This window comes from Gossypium hirsutum, chromosome D13 (assembly GCF_007990345.1).
Source record: "Gossypium hirsutum isolate 1008001.06 chromosome D13, Gossypium_hirsutum_v2.1, whole genome shotgun sequence".
NCBI lineage: Eukaryota > Viridiplantae > Streptophyta > Magnoliopsida > Malvales > Malvaceae > Gossypium > Gossypium hirsutum.
This window is the reverse complement of record NC_053449.1, coordinates 8,197,715-8,216,541: the sequence shown is the minus strand read 5'-3', so window position 1 is coordinate 8,216,541 and position 18,827 is coordinate 8,197,715. Positions and strand designations below refer to the sequence as shown.

The window sequence follows — 18,827 nt, the reverse complement described above, 5'->3', positions numbered from 1 at the left end:
ACATCTTAGAGGTGTCTAATTGTTATGAAATTTTAAATTGGAGGTCTTTATGTGGTAATTAGACCATTAGTTAGTTGATGGACAAAAATAGACATAAGAAATGGGTGAAATAGATTTTTTTTAAATGGGGGCATTTTAGTCATTTGGTTATTAAATAGAATTAAATGGGAAAAAGATGGCAAAATATGCTCATCTTCTTCATGGTGAACGAAATCAGCAAGGGGGAAGCCATATTTAGGGTTTTTAAGCTTTCAAGCTCCATAGTAAGTGATTCTAAGCCCCGTTTTTAATGTTCTTCGTATTTTTTGGAGTCCCGGTAACTTGGTTTAGCTTATTCTACCATTAATTCATGTTAGGGTTCATATTTGGAAAAATATCCATAGGTGAAATGTGTTTATTTTGCTGTTTTATGGTGGAATATGAAGCTAGAGATTATGTTAAACAACTTTTGCTAAGCAATTTTAAGCGAAAACGGGTAAATAGACATAATCGGTAAAAATAATTAATATTCAAAAGTATGTGTTGGAGTGGGAATTTGATGTTTCCATAGAAGGGAAAAATGTTCAGCATGTTATAAAACTTAAGAATAAGTGATGAAGTTTAATTTCCGAGCTTGGGGACAAAAGTGTAATTATGCAAAAGTTTGGGGGCAAAATTGTAATTTTCAAAAAGTTGGGTGGTGGATTATTTTAATAAATGTGGACTTTGAACGAGTTAAATTTGCTATTATAGATCAAGAAAGACGTGAAGAGTATATCAAACGAGGAAAAGAAAAGATAGTGGAGTAAAGTGCAAAATTACGATATTTTGCACCGAGGTAAGTAAACACGTGACTTAATGTATTATTTTGATATTATTTAATATATGTTGAGATTTATTTGGAATTAAAATAAATGTTTGGCAATATCCTAAAAATGTTGTTAAATCGGGAAAGGTGATAAAGGGTTGCAGTATATGGGTTATGGGTTGAACACTCGGAATAAGCCGTAGTATGTTGTATATAAAAGGGGTTGCTGTGTGCTGATTCCCCGATTTATGGGTGGTGCTATGTGCGTGATCCACCATATCTTTGAAATGTGAAAGGGGGTTGCTATGTGCTGATTCCCCCGAGGGGTTGCTAAGTGCTGATTCCCCGGTTCATTGGTGGTGCTAAGTGCGATATCCACCATATCTTTGAAATGTGAAAGGGGGTTGCTATGTGCTGATTCCCCCGAGGGGTTGCTAAGTGCGATATCCATTGTATATTTGAAATGAAAAGGGGGTTGCTATGTGCTGATTCCCCCGAGGGGTTGCTAAGTGATGATTCCCCGATTCAGTGGTGGTGCTAAGTGCGAGATCCACCAATAATGGTTAACATTCCGAGTGTTCAACGAAAAAGTGTGGAAGGTGAATATTTCCATATGGTGGAAAATTTTATGGGGTAAATATTGAGTTGGACACTAAATCGATCCATGTATGAGATGGGAGAAAATATCAAAAACGAAAAAGGAACGATTTAATTATAAACTGTGTTGAACAACAGCAGTTGGGTAACTTTGAAAAATCACCATAAATGGTGGAAAATGAATGGGAAGCTGAATAATATATGAAATTGAAGCTGGATGTGTCTGTTTTCATATGAAAGAAATAGAATAAGCAAAAGAGTTGTATTTTTGGAGATATCTGAATTTTACTAAAACAGGGCTGGATTGATTTCGAGATCCCCTGTTCTAACTTTGGAAAATTACCAAAAATTGAAAAAAAATAATTATGGCATGAAATTTATATCCCTGGGATCCTTATTGAGTCTATTTTTATTAGAAACAAGAAAACCCATTTTTTAAATTTTGTACAGATAGTTAAGTAAATTTTAGTGAGGAAGGGTCAGAACCGTTGGGCAGTGAAACAGGGGAAGGTTTAATGAATAAACTGTACTAATTGGCTGGGTTAAAAATTCTGAAATTTTTCTGGTAAAATGGTATATGAGTCTAGTTTCAGGGAAAATTTACGGAACTCAATTTGGAGCCCTGTAGATCCAGATAAAAATAAATTAGCGACTATGACGCAGAAAAACAGCTTGCTGGAAATTGCCTAAACAATAAAGTTATTCATGAATAAGTTTATATTTTGGTGTAGTTATGGGAGTAATTACTTATTTATCATGTGTTTACTTACTAAGCTATATGCTTACTCGATTTTATTTTTCTCTTGGTTATAGTGACTTCCAACAACTCGGAAATTGGAACGAAGTCAGACAATCATCTACACTATCCTTCACATTTGGGGTATTTTACTACTAGTGTTCCGAAATTTTATGGCATGTATAGACACTTTATGTAATGTGGGATCATCATGTAAATATATGTTATGGTTCCCTTTTAAATGTAGTGTTTATTAATAGTTAAACTATATGTGTGTTTATACAAATGAAATTGGTTGGTATATTGGAATGTGTTCTAAATTTGCAGGAGGTTTAAGCAAAAATAAGTAGGAATGCTGTCGAAAATTTTTAAAAATTTAGTAATACCTCATACTCTGTTCCGGTAAGGAATACGGGTAAGGGGTGTTACATTTTAGTGGTATCAGAGCTACGGTTTAGTCGGTTCTCGGACCAATAAAATACGTGTGGAAGTCAGTCTATACATGCCATAAAATTATTGTGATAGTGTGATGATTTCTGACAATTTAAAATTTTGTTTTATATAGTAAATGGATCCTGATCGAAGTTTGGCAGATGATGTTGAAAGTAACGCGCCGGCTCTCGCGCAAGGGACCGCACAGGAAGAGAGTAGACATGAGACACATGGACAGGATGAGGCTCGGGAAGCCTTCCTCCGAATGATGAGTGATTGGTATATAAAATATGTCCGTGTAAATCCGAATGTTCCTCCTTCTCCACCCCTCCTATTCCTCAACCGGTCCCCGTAGCTCCACGGAGTGCCGAATTGGTGAGATCAAGTAAGCCACCTGTTGATAGAATTCGAAAGCATGGGGCTGAAGATTTTAGGGCCAATGTTGATGATGATCCGGAAAAAGCCGAGTTTTGGCTTGAAAATACTATTCGGGTATTTGATGAATTATCTTGCACCCCTGAAGAATGTTTGAAATGTGCTGTGTCTTTATTGAAGGATTCGGCATATCGTTGGTGGAAAACATTGATATCGGTGGTTCCAAAAGAAAGAGTTACTTGGGACTTCTTTCAGGAAGAATTTAGAAAGAAATATGTAAGCCAACGATTTATTGATCAAAAACGCAAAGAGTTTCTCGGGTTGAAACAGGGCCGAATGTCCGTAGCAGAATATGAACGGGAGTTTGTTCGGCTTAGTAAATATGCCCAGGAATGTGTGCCTACGGAGGCTATTATATGTAAAAGATTTGAAGAGGGGCTAAATGAAGACATCAGATTGCATGTTGGGATTTTAGAGTTAAAAGAATTTGTGGTGTTAGTTGATCGGGCCTGTAAAGCTGAAGAACTGAGTAGAGAAAAGAGAAGGGCAGAGATGGAATCTCGAGATGTAAGGAAGAGGACAATGGGCAGAACATTTCAATCTCATTCGAAGAAGTTTAAAGGGATGGATCCACGACCAACTGGTTCAGTTGGGTATTCACGCAGAGACCGAGGGAGGTCGTATTCTGGAGCTACAACTCGAGCTACCTCTGTAGCAAGTGTGGGCAATGTAGGAAACACCCGGCCTGAATGTCAACAGTGTGGCAGGCGACATATTGGTGAGTGTTGTGGATTTAAACGAGCTTGTTTCAGGTGTGGTTCCCAATAGCATTATGTAAGAGATTGCCCTGAGAGAAGAGAGGAAGAAAATTTGCCAAGAGCTGGATCGGGTGATATTGTTAGTAGAGGGAGACCGCCGAGAAATGTGGGAAGCAAAGTCAGTGGTAAAAGTGTGATGAAAGATGCAGCTGGAGGATCAGAAATTAGAGCGCCTGCCAGGACTTATGCCATACGTGCTCGAGAGGATGCCTCATCTCCCGATGTGATTACTGGTACATTTTCTCTTCATGATATAGATGTTATTGCTTTGATTGATCCCGGCTCTACTCATTCATATGTATGCATGAAATTGGTATCTAGTAAGAAATTGCCTGTTGAAAACACTGAATATGTAGTTAAAGTATCAAATCCATTAGGCAAGTATGTCTTAGTTGATAAGATTTGCAAGAATTGCCCCCTGATGATTCAAGGTCACTGTTTCCTGGCTAATTTGATGTTGTTACCATTTGATGAGTTCGATGTTATTTTGGGGATGGATTGGTTGATATTGCATGATGCCAAGGTGAATTGTAGACAGAAAATTCTTGAATTAAAGTGTGAAAATGGTGAAATTCTCCGGATTGAAACAGAGGAGCCGAATAAGTTGCCTATGGTGATTTCGCACATGTCTGCTCAGAAATACTTGAGAAAGGGATGTGAAGTTTATCTTGCTTATGTGTTGAATACTGATATAACTGGGTCGAAGCTTGAATCAGTGCCGGTAGTCTGTGAATTTCCAGATGTATTTCCAGAGGAATTGCCTGGGTTACCTCCGATTAGAGAAGTTGAGTTTTCTATTGATCTGTTACCTGGTACTGCACCGATTTCTATTGCACCGTATCGAATGGCTCCGACTGAGTTGAAGGAATTAAAAGCTCAGTTACAAGAGTTGACAGATAAAGGATTTGTGAGACCGAGTTTTTCTCCTTGGGGTGCTCCTGTGTTATTTGTGAAAAAGAAGGACGGCTCTATGAGACTTTGTATTGACTATCGTCAGCTCAATAAGGTGACCATAAAGAACAAGTATCCTTTGCCGAGAATTGATGATTTGTTTGATCAATTAAAAGAGGCAACAGTGTTCTCCAAGATCGATCTGAGGTCTGGTTACTATCAGTTGAGAGTTAAAGAGTCTGATGTGCCGAAAACCGCCTTCAGAACGAGGTATGGACACTATGAATTTCTGGTAATGCCTTTTGGGTTGACTAATGCTCCAGCTATTTTTATGGACTTGATGAACCGAATTTTTCGGCTGTACTTAGACAAGTTCTTGGTGGTGTTCATAGATGATATTTTAATCTATTCTCGGGATGAATCGGAACATGCAGAACATTTGAGAACTGTGTTGCAGATTCTGAGAGAAAAGAAATTGTATGCTAAATTCAGCAAAAGTGAGTTTTGGCTTCGTGAGGTTGGATTCTTGGGACATATAGTTTCAAGTGAAGGTATTCGGGTTGATCCAAGCAAAATTTCAGCAATTGTTGATTGGGAGCCACCAAAGAATGTGACTGAAGTTAGAAGCTTCCTGGCTTAGCTGGGTATTACAGACGGTTTGTCCAGGGATTCTCGATGATTGCTTCTCCTATGACTAAGTTACTGCAGAAGAATGTCAAGTTTGAATGGACCGATAAATGTCAACAGAGTTTTGAAAAGTTGAAGGCATTATTGACTGAGGCGCCAGTGTTGGTGCAACCTGAGTCCGGGAAGGAGTTTGTGATTTACAGTGATGCATCGTTGAATGGCCTTGGGTGTGTGTTAATGCAAGAGGGCAAAGTAATAGCTTATGCTTCGAGACAGTTGAAACCGCATGAGAAGAATTATCCGACGCATGATTTAGAATTGGCTGCCATTGTTTTTGCTTTAAAAATTTGGCGTCATTATTTGTATGGTGAAAAGTGCCGAATCTTCACTGATCATAAGAGTTTGAAATATTTGATGAGTCAAAAAGACTTGAATTTGCGGTTTGATGAGTCAAAAAGACTTGAATTTGCGGCAACAAAGATGGCTCGAGCTAATCAAAGACTATGAGCTAGTGATTGATTATCACCCCGGGAAAGCTAATGTGGTTGCTGATGCCTTGAGCAGAAAATCTTTATTTGCTTTGAGAGCTATGGGTACGATGTTAACTTTATCTGATGATGGCTCAATGTTGGTTGAATTGAGAGCTAGACCGTTATTTCTTCAGCAAATTCGGGAATCTCAAAAGAATGACAGTAAATTGCAAGCCAAGAGAGCTCAGTGTGAAGCAGGTGTTGACTCAGATTTTCAAATTGGTTCAGATGATTGCCTGATGTTCAGGGACAGAATATGTGTACCGAGAAATGATGAGCTAATTCAGACTATTTTAGGTGAGGCACACAGTGGTGATTTATCAGTCCATCCGGGTAGTGTGAAAATGTACAATGATTTGAGGAAGTTGTATTGGTGGCCGGGCATGAAAAAGGATATCTCGGAATTTGTAACAAAATGTTTAATCTGTCAACAAGTGAAGGCTGAGCATCAAGTGCCATCGGGTTTACTTCAACCGATAACGATTCCAGAATGGAAGTGGGACAGTATCACGATGGATTTCGTGACAGGATTGCCTTTAACTCCAAAAAAGAAAGATGCTATTTGGGTAATTGTGGATAGATTGACAAAGTCAGCCCATTTTATTCCGATACGCATTGATTATTCACTTGACAGGTTGGCTGAATTATATGTTGCTGAAATAGTGAGACTACATGGGGTGCCTAAATCTATTATATCGGATAGAGATCCGAGATTTACTTCGAGGTTTTGGATAAAGTTACAGGAAGCTTTGGGTACGAAATTGAATTTCAGTACTGCATTTCATCCGCAAACTGACGGACAATCAGAAAGGGTGATTCAAGTTCTTGAAGACATGCTCCGGTGTTGTATTTTAGAAATGAAGGACAGTTGGGAGAAATATCTACCACTGGTTGAATTTGCTTATAATAATAGTTATCAGTCAAGTATACAAATGGCACCGTATGAAGCATTATATGGGCGTAAATGTAGAACCCCTTTATATTGGACTGAACTCGGTGAGAATCGGATTCATGGAGTCGACCTGGTGAAAGAAACTGAAGAAAAGGTGAAAATAATCCGTGATTGCCTAAAAGCTGCCTCAGATCGGCAAAAGTCGTATGCGGATTTAAAGAGAAAAGAAATTGAGTTTCAAGTGGGTGATAAAGTGTTCTTGAAAGTATCCCCATGGAAGAAGATTCTGAGATTTGGTCGTAAAGGCAAACTAAGTCCACGTTTTATTGGACCATATGAAGTTACCGAGAGAGTTGGCCCTGTAGCATATCGGTTAGCTTTACCGCCAGAGTTGGAAAAGATACATAATGTATTTCATGTGTCGATGTTGCGACGTTATCGTTCGGATCCTTCACATATAGTTTCTCCTATAGAGATTGAGGTTCGACCAGATATGACTTATGAAGAAGAACCCATAAAGATTTTGGCTCGGGAGGTCAAACAGTTAAGAAATAAAAGTGTAGCCTTAGTGAAAGTGTTGTGGCAAAAACATGGAATGGAAGAGGCTACGTGGGAACCGGAGGAAATTATGAGGAAACAGTACCCAAACCTCTTTTTCAGTAAGATTTTCAGGGACGAAAATCCCTAAGGGGGGGAGAGTTGTAACAGCCCGATTCTGGGCCTAGTCGGAATAGTGGTTTCGGGACCACAAATCCGACGAGGGAAAATATGGTTATTATTATATTTTTATGATCTACAATTTCACGGAAAATTTTCGTAAAAATTTCGTTCGAAAATTTCGACGTTTGGGCACTCAATTTAGTCAAAAGGACTAAATTGTAAATAGTGCAAAAGTTGAGTTCTACATCTTAGAGGTGTCTAATTGTTATGAAATTTTAAATTGGAGGTCTTTATGTGGTAATTAGACCATTAGTTAGTTGATGGACAAAAATAGACATAAGAAATGGGTGAAATAGATTTTTTTTAAATGGGGGCATTTTAGTCATTTGGTTATTAAATAGAATTAAATGGGAAAAAGATGGCAAAATATGCTCATCTTCTTCATGGTGAACGAAATCAGCAAGGGGGAAGCCATATTTAGGGTTTTTAAGCTTTCAAGCTCCATAGTAAGTGATTCTAAGCCCCGTTTTTAATGTTCTTCGTATTTTTGGAGTCCCGGTAACTTGGTTTAGCTTATTCTACCATTAATTCATGTTAGGGTTCATATTTGGAAAAATATCCATAGGTGAAATGTGTTTATTTTGCTGTTTTATGGTGGAATATGAAGCTAGAGATTATGTTAAACAACTTTTGCTAAGCAATTTTAAGCGAAAACGGGTAAATAGACATAATCGGTAAAAATAATTAATATTCAAAAGTATGTGTTGGAGTGGGAATTTGATGTTTCCATAGAAGGGAAAAATGTTCAGCATGTTATAAAACTTAAGAATAAGTGATGAAGTTTAATTTCCGAGCTTGGGGACAAAAGTGTAATTATGCAAAAGTTTGGGGGCAAAATTGTAATTTTCAAAAAGTTGGGTGGTGGATTATTTTAATAAATGTGGACTTTGAACGAGTTAAATTTGCTATTATAGATCAAGAAAGACGTGAAGAGTATATCAAACGAGGAAAAGAAAAGATAGTGGAGTAAAGTGCAAAATTACGATATTTTGCACCGAGGTAAGTAAACACGTGACTTAATGTATTATTTTGATATTATTTAATATATGTTGAGATTTATTTGGAATTAAAATAAATGTTTGGCAATATCCTAAAAATGTTGTTAAATCGGGAAAGGTGATAAAGGGTTGCAGTATATGGGTTATGGGTTGAACACTCGGAATAAGCCGTAGTATGTTGTATATAAAAGGGGTTGCTGTGTGCTGATTCCCCGATTTATGGGTGGTGCTATGTGCGTGATCCACCATATCTTTGAAATGTGAAAGGGGGTTGCTATGTGCTGATTCCCCCGAGGGGTTGCTAAGTGCTGATTCCCCGGTTCATTGGTGGTGCTAAGTGCGATATCCACCATATCTTTGAAATGTGAAAGGGGGTTGCTATGTGCTGATTCCCCCGAGGGGTTGCTAAGTGCGATATCCATTGTATATTTGAAATGAAAAGGGGGTTGCTATGTGCTGATTCCCCCGAGGGGTTGCTAAGTGATGATTCCCCGATTCAGTGGTGGTGCTAAGTGCGAGATCCACCAATAATGGTTAACATTCCGAGTGTTCAACGAAAAAGTGTGGAAGGTGAATATTTCCATATGGTGGAAAATTTTATGGGGTAAATATTGAGTTGGACACTAAATCGATCCATGTATGAGATGGGAGAAAATATCAAAAACGAAAAAGGAACGATTTAATTATAAACTGTGTTGAACAACAGCAGTTGGGTAACTTTGAAAAATCACCATAAATGGTGGAAAATGAATGGGAAGCTGAATAATATATGAAATTGAAGCTGGATGTGTCTGTTTTCATATGAAAGAAATAGAATAAGCAAAAGAGTTGTATTTTTGGAGATATCTGAATTTTACTAAAACAGGGCTGGATTGATTTCGAGATCCCCTGTTCTAACTTTGGAAAATTACCAAAAATTGAAAAAAAATAATTATGGCATGAAATTTATATCCCTGGAATCCTTATTGAGTCTATTTTTATTAGAAACAAGAAAACCCATTTTTTAAATTTTGTACAGAGAGTTAAGTAAATTTTAGTGAGGAAGGGTCAGAACCGTTGGGCAGTGAAACAGGGGAAGGTTTAATGAATAAACTGTACTAATTGGCTGGGTTAAAAATTCTGAAATTTTTCTGGTAAAATGGTATATGAGTCTAGTTTCAGGGAAAATTTACGGAACTCAATTTGGAGCCCTGTAGATCCAGATAAAAATAAATTAGCGACTATGACGCAGAAAAACAGCTTGCTGGAAATTGCCTAAACAATAAAGTTATTCATGAATAAGTTTATATTTTGGTGTAGTTATGGGAGTAATTACTTATTTATCATGTGTTTACTTACTAAGCTATATGCTTACTCGATTTTATTTTTCTCTTGGTTATAGTGACTTCCAACAACTCGGAAATTGGAACGAAGTCAGACAATCATCTACACTATCCTTCACATTTGGGGTATTTTACTACTAGTGTTCCGAAATTTTATGGCATGTATAGACACTTTATGTAATGTGGGATCATCATGTAAATATATGTTATGGTTCCCTTTTAAATGTAGTGTTTATTAATAGTTAAACTATATGTGTGTTTATACAAATGAAATTGGTTGGTATATTGGAATGTGTTCTAAATTTGCAGGAGGTTTAAGCAAAAATAAGTAGGAATGCTGTCGAAAATTTTTAAAAATTTAGTAATACCTCATACTCTGTTCCGGTAAGGAATACGGGTAAGGGGTGTTACATACATGTTGTGTTTCAGTAGTTGAACTTCAGTCCGTAACATAGGCTGCCTCTTGGTTTATTCTGTTTCTCAAACATTTTGCATTGCATGAATTAATAACTTGTGTGTGAAATTATGATTTACAGAAGCTTCACCTGTAGTACATGAAGAGACAGGTCCATCAGAGGCAAATCTCTTCTCAGGCAAATATATACTAGATCCAAATCAAGCTCCGAGAAAGCAAGTAAAACCGGTCGCTCGACTTCAGAAGATTCTCAAGTTCAGATTGTTACTCGACGAGGATGTTCAAGTTGAAACAAATTCCCAAAATAATTCAATTTTGTAAACTAGCAAACTCAAAATTTGTAGTTAAATGTTGATCCTTAACTTTGAAAGTAATTTAATGAAAATTTGAAAGTAATTTAATGAAATTCAAGCTTAGTTATGCTCTGAGGAAGAGTCCATATTTTTAAGCGGTGGATCTTGTATATAAACTATTTCAGCAGATTCCGAATTATAATGCAGCAAATGTAACTTTTTAGTAATGAAGGTGTGATTGATCCGAATTATTTTAAATTGTATAAATTCATATAAGAAAATTTATTATTAAGAATTTTATGAAATTATATATTATTATTAAATTATATGTAATAATAATTATTTTAAATTATACAAATTCATATAAGATAATTTATTAGTTATAATTATTTTAAATTTTATTAAATCATATATTTTAATTAAAATATATTTAATATTAATTATTTCAAATTATCTTTTATAGTATCATATATTATGATTTGAGTAAATTCATATAAGAATATTAATTATTAAGAATTTTATTAAATTATATATTTTAATTATAATATATTTAATAATAATTATATTAATTTATATTTTACAGTATCATATATCTTAGGACTACCATTATTTATTTATTTATTAATCTTATTAAAATTTAAATAACAATAACAATAATCATTTATGCTAAGAGTATTCTAGTCATTTTAGTTTTTTCCATTATGCTATTACACCTCTATTCCATTCAACCAAACACAAGATTACTATTACGCCTCTATTCCATTACATTCAACCAAACAGTTGATTTGCTATTACACCTCTATTCACCTCTAATCCAATACAGCGAACCAAAAGTGGTCTAACTTTTATTCCAGTCCCTGTAACTTTTACAAATTTAAAATTTGATCCTTTTTTTCAATTCCAAAAATTTACTCCTTACTCTTTTGATTTAATAATTTAAATTCACTTAATAATATTTAGAATTTTTAAAAGAAAAATTTTGCTGAATCCAAATTGTAACATTTTCAATTCTAAATCCAAGGTTATAAAATTCTAGAGCACTAATTCAAAATAGAAAAGTGAAAGCACCTCTAACCTAAAGTACACACCCGACAATGAAAATCGCAATATAACTATGAAAGGTGATTTTGCTAGAATCATCACAAAACTTCGAAGTAGTACTTTATATGAGTGATGTACGCAGTTTAGCGCATTGTTTCAAGTTTGTCTCATTCTTTTCTATATGTCTACTTGATATTAGAGTTGCCAATTGTTTCATTAATATATAGGTCTCAGGATGGATAATCGCCTTATTTTTGGGTTGATTATCGAGTAATATTCATGATTTTGTAATGTATAATGTAATTATTCTATACTAAAAGTTAAATTAGGAGTTTTATTTAAGAGAATCGGGATAAAATTATAAAATTTTAAAGGAGTTAAAGTTTAAATTTTTTATGTTAAAAGGATTTAATTTGTATTATAAACTTTTTGTAAGAATTAAAAATATAATTTTATTTATTTATTCAAAAGCTACAACACTTAATTTGAATGATTTATATTTTTATTAGTTAAGGAGAGGTTAATCTAGTTTTTTAGTTTTTTACTCACATGACTTTCACAAGGCTTTAAATTAGGCATGCAAGCAAGTTTTTGTTTATTTCAAATATATATTATAATCAAATTTAATAAAAGCACTTTACTAATATAATTAAATTAAATTTTAGTTATAAAATAAAAATAATAATTAAATTAAGCAAAATTAGGCTTAAATTTTCATTTTTTATTTTTATTAGGTTTTTGTGCTTTTTTAATCAGGAAAATAGATTGATTTTAGGAGAGAGAAAGGGAAACTGCGTCTAGTTAGATGCGGTTTCCCTCAATGGTAAAAAATCAACGGATTTTTTAACGTTGCCGCAACAGTAAAAAAAAATTGAATGGGGCTAACAGTAAACTTTTTTTTACCCTATAAATATCCCAAAATTTCATTTTTTTTCATTTACATCCTTCTTTCAACTCTCTCAAACACTCTCAATCTTTTTATTCTAAATTTATCGATATTCTCATTTAAAAATATATATTTTTAATTATCTTCCATTTTTTTCGTTCGAATTAATTTCTCATGAATGGCCGTCTCTCTAATTCGTTTTGACGACAAGTATATTTCCGTCGCCCAAGCAACAATGGTAAGACGAAATTTTAAATTTTGTTATTTTTAATTATGCTACATTTAATTAATTATTTTTGATAATTAGAAATATTTTTTTATGTTATAAATAAGCAGACGATTGTGTTTTGGAAGGTTTCATACATAATATGAGAAAGCCTCCAATCCCTCAAATTTGTGGCTACTTGCAAGAGGATGGATTCTTGCATACATCTCGCATGCTTGGGTGTTGCAAACTCAATCCTACACTAATCAATGCGTTGATGGAAAGATGGAGGCCCGAAACACATACTTTTCACCTTCCATGCGGCGAGTGTACAATCACACTCGAGGACATAGTGTTACAACTCGATCTACCTATGGATGAGCCAGTCGTCACGAGATCAGTGGTCGTTCTCGATAAAGTGGACCTCTGTAGAGCAATGTTGGGAAAAGTCCCAAACAGGTTTGATGGTGGTCGGATATCGATCAACTGATTAGAGGATAATTTCGAAGAGCTTCTTGAAGACCCAACGGAGGAGGTCATAGAATAATACGCTCGAGCATTCATCATGAGGTTAATTGGGGGAACTTTAATGCCCGATAAATTTCAAAATTTGGTGCACGTAAGGTGGCTACTACATCTAATGGACTTCATTGAATGAGGAAAACTAAGTTAGAGGTCTGCCATCTTGTCCACATTATATCGGGAGCTATGTCGGGCCAAGGTACCGAATGCGATGTCAATCGGTGGTTGCCTGCTCCTACTAAAGTCGTGGGCTTGGTGGCGACTACCGCTTCTACGTCCCAAAATGACCGATCCATACATGTTCTCGTTGGTGACGAGGTAAAAAATTTAAATTTATTAATAAATACGTAGCTTGCACAATAAATATTTTTATTTATTATATGTTTCAACTAACATATCGCCCGTACAAGTGGAACCATGGGCCGAGTTACGTGAGATTACCGAAGGAGCTTGAAGATTTTAGGCTGCTGTTAGATTAAAGCTCCGAAGCCAAGGTTAGTTACTTATTCTTTCGAACCTATATTAATTACACAATGATTAGTGAAAAAAATAAAATCGTACGTAACGATATTTGTAATTTTTTTTAGTTTAAATGGATGTCATTCGTCGATGCCGATATCATAACTTGCATCCCATCGGAAGTGTTTGCAAATTGGGATATGTGAGACATAAAAGTGCCATTGTTAGTGTACGTGATGGTGGAAATGCACGAATCGGACCAGGTACTGTGGTAGTTCGGGTAGAGGTAACAAATTCTGCTGCCACTGCGAGACATAAAAGAGCTGTACAATGTGGACATGCGGGGAAGAACAGCGAGGACTGGGCAAAGAAGCACAATGAACACATCCAGACTTGGGATCGTAGGATGGAATCCTTACCCGTCCGCGAACAATTTTTTTCAGTGGACAGAGCGGTAGAAACCGACTACATGATGTAGTTCAAAGTCACTAGGAAGCCACATTTATTTTCACCGAATGCGAGTAGACAAATTTGACCGAAAAGGCAACGACGACCACCACAGCAGTAGCGTAAGAGGGGATGCGGTCGCACAACGGGTTCATCATTGGCCGTGACAAAAAAAATGCCGCCTATGTCTACATAATATCCGATTCAGTTCACTTCACTTGTTCCTCTTCATTTCACTAACCTCAATGTTTTTTCATAAACACTGCACTACGTACCACCATCGCACGTGAGCAGTTCTTCTGTTCCCGTATGTACATATTTCAGAGCACCGACATCCTTCACATTTTTCACCCCCATGCCAACATCGATACCGACCTGGATGCTCGGCCAGATACTGGCACATGCATTGCAACTGATGACGACACTGACATAGACACCCATGCAACAATCAATGCTGGGGACAATGCGATGTACCTGAGATTTGGGTCACTTTATTGTTACACGTCAATAGTGACACAAACACCACACGCATCACTATTTTTTGGTGACTTAAGATGACACAACAGTCAACCACGAAGGGCAATGATGGCATTAGCGTAGCCGAAGACAAGGCCCATGGGCCATTGCTAGGTGTGGGTGGAGGCGGTAATGGCAGTGAAGAGGAAGTCTATAGGTCCGCACCTTCGGAGCCCCACAAAAATCCTCCATGCAACCGTTGTCCACCGTTTTATGGCACACATTCTCCCCGACGAGACAGTTGATGTATTCTTTTTATGTTGATGTATTTTTTTTCCAAATAGTGCGATGTAAATATATATTTTTGGAATAAATAAATAAATCGAAGTTTTTCATTCGAACATTACATTTGTCTTCATTACTATCTAACGTGAGTTATGATAAGTTACTTCAATGTACAACAAATTTGGAACATTTGAATAATTGAAGCATTGTAATAGATATTATTTAGAAGAAAATAATGCTATTGCCGCTGAAGCCCCAATGTAACCTTGTACAATACTCGCATAATCTTTGTTGATTGTCCATCTCCTGAACATCCATATTGTTCATTATCTAGGTATAATTCAGGCGACCTTTGGGGATGTGACGCAAGTATTTGTTCGGAGCCAACTCATACGATGCACTAGACACCGACAGCCACATACTCTTATCTAGGACGGTTGGGAGCTCAGGACTTCACACACTGCAAATGTATTCTAGTTGATAGATGTCGTTGATGTAAGACACGTACTCAATTAGTACGTTCCCACATACAACAATTGCATGTGTGCATGAGAACTGAAGTGTTTGGGATCTCCCACAATCGTAAGTTCCTGCTGTTAGGTTCAAACGATAGGATGCCCTTGACATGTCGTGGTTGGGCATAGCGTGCTCCGTAACTCTAAAATTGAAGTTCAAACGCGAGTGGCACACTACGTACATAGTTTTCTTCCTCACTGTATTTTTTCGAATCTCTTTTTTGATGTCATCGCACCAAGTACCACCACCTATTATCTATTCAGCATACGCTGTTATGCTCTTCAGAAACAAGGCGACTAGACGAAAGTATGTTTCTTTGACAACTGAGATTACTAATAAATGACGCGTCCCCTTTAGTAACGAATTGATGCACTTGACAAAGTTTGATGTCATGTGTCGTATCGTAGACCCTCGTTGTATTATTGCGTCCACTGTTCAAACAGTATATTTGCTAAGTACGTCACATTGTAGGCATTGATGATGCTCAAGTTCAATATTTCATGGAATCGATGTTGGACGAGCTCGTAACCTGTTGAGAAACGCCTACTCGCTAGTGCAACGAACAAACACAGTATGGTTATTTGATGTACAATGATTAAATAGTTAGAACTACAAACCCATGTCAATACTAGATTTCACTCAGTTTCCGAAGAATATTTTTTATGGTGATTGGATCCTACATATCATAAGTAGTATCGATGATGTGTGCGATCCCATAGGCTACCGTGACGCTCAATCTTGGACAATATACCAATTTCTCTGTTTGATATGACATATGTCCAGTTACCAGCAAATGCAGCAACGTAACCGACTCATGAAAAAATTTAATTCATTTGCCATTTCTCCAGCTATCGACAAAATCTTATGATTACTATCCTAAGCAATGACAATCAACAAATGATGCTAATACCTTTAACTTTTAACCTTCCTTCTTATTTAAAGGCCGGCACTATTGTGGATGCAAGAGGACTCTAAAGCGGGGAGCGGCTATTAAAGTGCAGTAAAGGTGATGCTCCTTTTGGGGTGACGACATTTGTCATTATTAAACAAGCTATTAATAACTACAACCATTGTCGCACCGACCCAAGTTGGACCTCTACTGTGCTGGAACATCCATTTTCCACCTGAGAGTCCTCTTGTGTCCAGTTCGGGATTAGCCTTCGGAAGAAAGAAAGGTCAAAGATACCTACTGCTTAGAAATAGAGAAAAAATTACATTGATTACACTGGAAGTCCCTACAGTTTTTCCGTATAATTATGACATCAATCTTATATATGATATATATATGGCACCGTTTAAATGTATCCAAAAAGTTTGAACTCCTAAGCACGTAATGACCGTCACCTGGCCCCCCGATTATACTCGAACCTATGACCGCATCATGGCCATCAACTAGGATCTCCACCTAGATTTCGACCTTTGATGGTATTAAGCATTATTACCCCAAAACTTGATTTCCCCACGATGGGTTTCTAAGGTGATGGTTTTATCCCGCCATAACATATGAAATGTACATGTTTCGAGGCACGTTATCACATCCCTAACCCCTTAAATTTACCTATGAACTTCTACGATTTCAATTAATCCCAAAATCTAAAAACCTTAACCCTAAAAAATAAAAAACCCTAAGGCACACTTTCCTAAATAAAAAAAACAACCTAAATGTACATTTTTTATTAATTTAGCCGTTAAATTCCTAAAAGCGAAGAGATAAAACTTTAAATGTGTAAAAACCATCCATAGAGATTAAAAGCATACTTAGACCAATTTGTTCTTGTTTGTTCCTCAGCCATCTAAACGTTATGGTAGCTTTTCGAATGTCCAAGGATCATTTAGGGAATAAATTATCTGTATATAATTGTAGGTCAATATAAATAAAAGACTGTTCATCCCTTAACATAGCAAAACGAGTTAACAAATAAGTGAATTCATTGCGTGTGTCAATTTCTAATTTCTAGGTTTATTTAGTTATTAATTTTGGATTCTTTAGCTATTATTTTTGTTTAATTTTTAAACTCTTTTAATTATCCATAAAAGCATCTCTATGGTCATTGAATAGATACTATGATATCCTTCAATGGGACAACGCAGTTAACACGGTCATTGTTCCCTTTGTCACGAATGACAACGGAACCATAATCGTTACCGTCACTGTCATCGTTGCAACTGCTATTGCTGTCTTTTCGGACGGAGTTCGGCACGATCAAGTGATTTCTTCCTCCTAGTGTCCCCTCCCTGTACACAAATATACTTTCATCTTCCATACACCGCCACTTTCGGTATCGATCGTAATTACGTTGAAGAGGTAGTCCCCTACAAAAGAAAGTAACCGTTAAGAAATTTAAATCTGAATGATTTTTGATCTAACAAGTTGGATACAAATAAAAAATAACATAGAAATTGACATAGTATCAGAAAAAATCGATTCAACATAATTTTTTAAACAAACAATTTTTTTAATTTTTTTAACAAGCTAAAAATAGCAATTTTTAATATTTGATAGGGCCCAGCAAAAAATCAGAAAAGTCGAAATTAGATTTGATTTGGGTTTTATTAAATTCAGTTTATTATTAGTTAGATTATTACTTTTATATATTCTATTTCGTTCAATTGTTTTCACAAGTTAAAAATCATAATTTTTATTTAATTTATAATTAGTTCTATTTTTATAATATAAAAAGTAATTTTATGTTTAAATCCTATTAATTGGACAATTAGACAGTAGAGAAACTAATAAAATTTTGAAATTTAAAATAAGGGGATTAAATTTCAAAAGACCAAAGACTACAGAGACTTAAGGCAAAATTAGACCAACCATAAAAAAAAATTAAGTGATTCGTACCTGATATGGAAGATATCGGAAATATTCCACATCTGAATATAGAAGTTAACGGCGTCGAGGAAGGCACGGTAAGTGTCAATGTGGAGTCCGTCGATCCTGGGGTACGGCAACTTCGGTCTAGGGCGGGGATCCGTCGGAGACGGCGGCTCAGCAGCCTTAGAACTTAAGGAAGAGAAAGGTTTAGGCTGCCACCAGGCGGTGTAAACGTACTCCTTCCAGCCGAGCCCCGGAGTTTCCTGGTACGGCGGGAGGCCGACGAAGCCCATGGTGACCATTATCGGCTCCAGCTCCGCGTGCGTCATCAAGGGTTTAAACGTCGTCGTCCGCCATAGCGCTAGCTTCCTCATGCACAGTCTCATGCAATCCTCCATTGTTACGAAGTTCTTTTGAAGAAAAAATTTGAGAAGTTCGTTCTTTAATTTTTTTTATAAAGGGAGAGTTTTGATTTGTAGTTGGAAACTTTGTTGGGAGGTAGAGTTTGGAATGGTATCTATTTACTCTTAAATCAAATTAAATTTAATTCAGTATATATCTTCTATATCAAATAAATAATTTATTATTATTTTCATATGGATTAAAAATTTAGAAAATTGAAAAGTAATCACTTTAATTTATTAAAATTTAGTCCCGTACTTTACAATAATTAAGAAGTTAATCCAATTTGTTGGTAATCACACAAACTCCAACTATTGCTTTGCTAATTTCTTGAACATAGATTGTTGAACCGATAATTTT

At 36.0% G+C, this 18,827-nt stretch overlaps 1 protein-coding gene across 1 annotated transcript; it reads right to left on the bottom strand.

Annotated features, from left to right (window-relative positions):
• Positions 1 to 17,113: 17,113 nt before the first annotated feature.
• LOC107919412 (uncharacterized) lies at positions 17,114 to 18,530 on the bottom strand. Its single transcript, XM_016848883.2, has 2 exons — positions 18,093 to 18,530; positions 17,114 to 17,563 (listed from the first exon to the last, which is right to left on the bottom strand). Exons 1-2 carry the CDS (start codon positions 18,461 to 18,463, stop codon positions 17,299 to 17,301), a joined length of 636 nt encoding a protein of 211 aa, XP_016704372.1. The 5' UTR covers positions 18,464 to 18,530; the 3' UTR covers positions 17,114 to 17,298.
• Positions 18,531 to 18,827: the final 297 nt, after the last annotated feature.

What these genes read in the sequence shown, in the direction of transcription:
- LOC107919412 (XM_016848883.2), bottom strand. Translation starts at nt 18,463, where the DNA reads ATGGAGGATTGCATGAGACTGTGCATGAGGAAGCTAGCGCTATGGCGG. An exon ending in TCCGATATCTTCCATATCAG is followed by an intron (nt 17,564 to 18,092) that starts GTACGAATCACT and finishes TTTCTTTTGTAG; the next exon opens with GGGACTACCTCTTCAACGTA.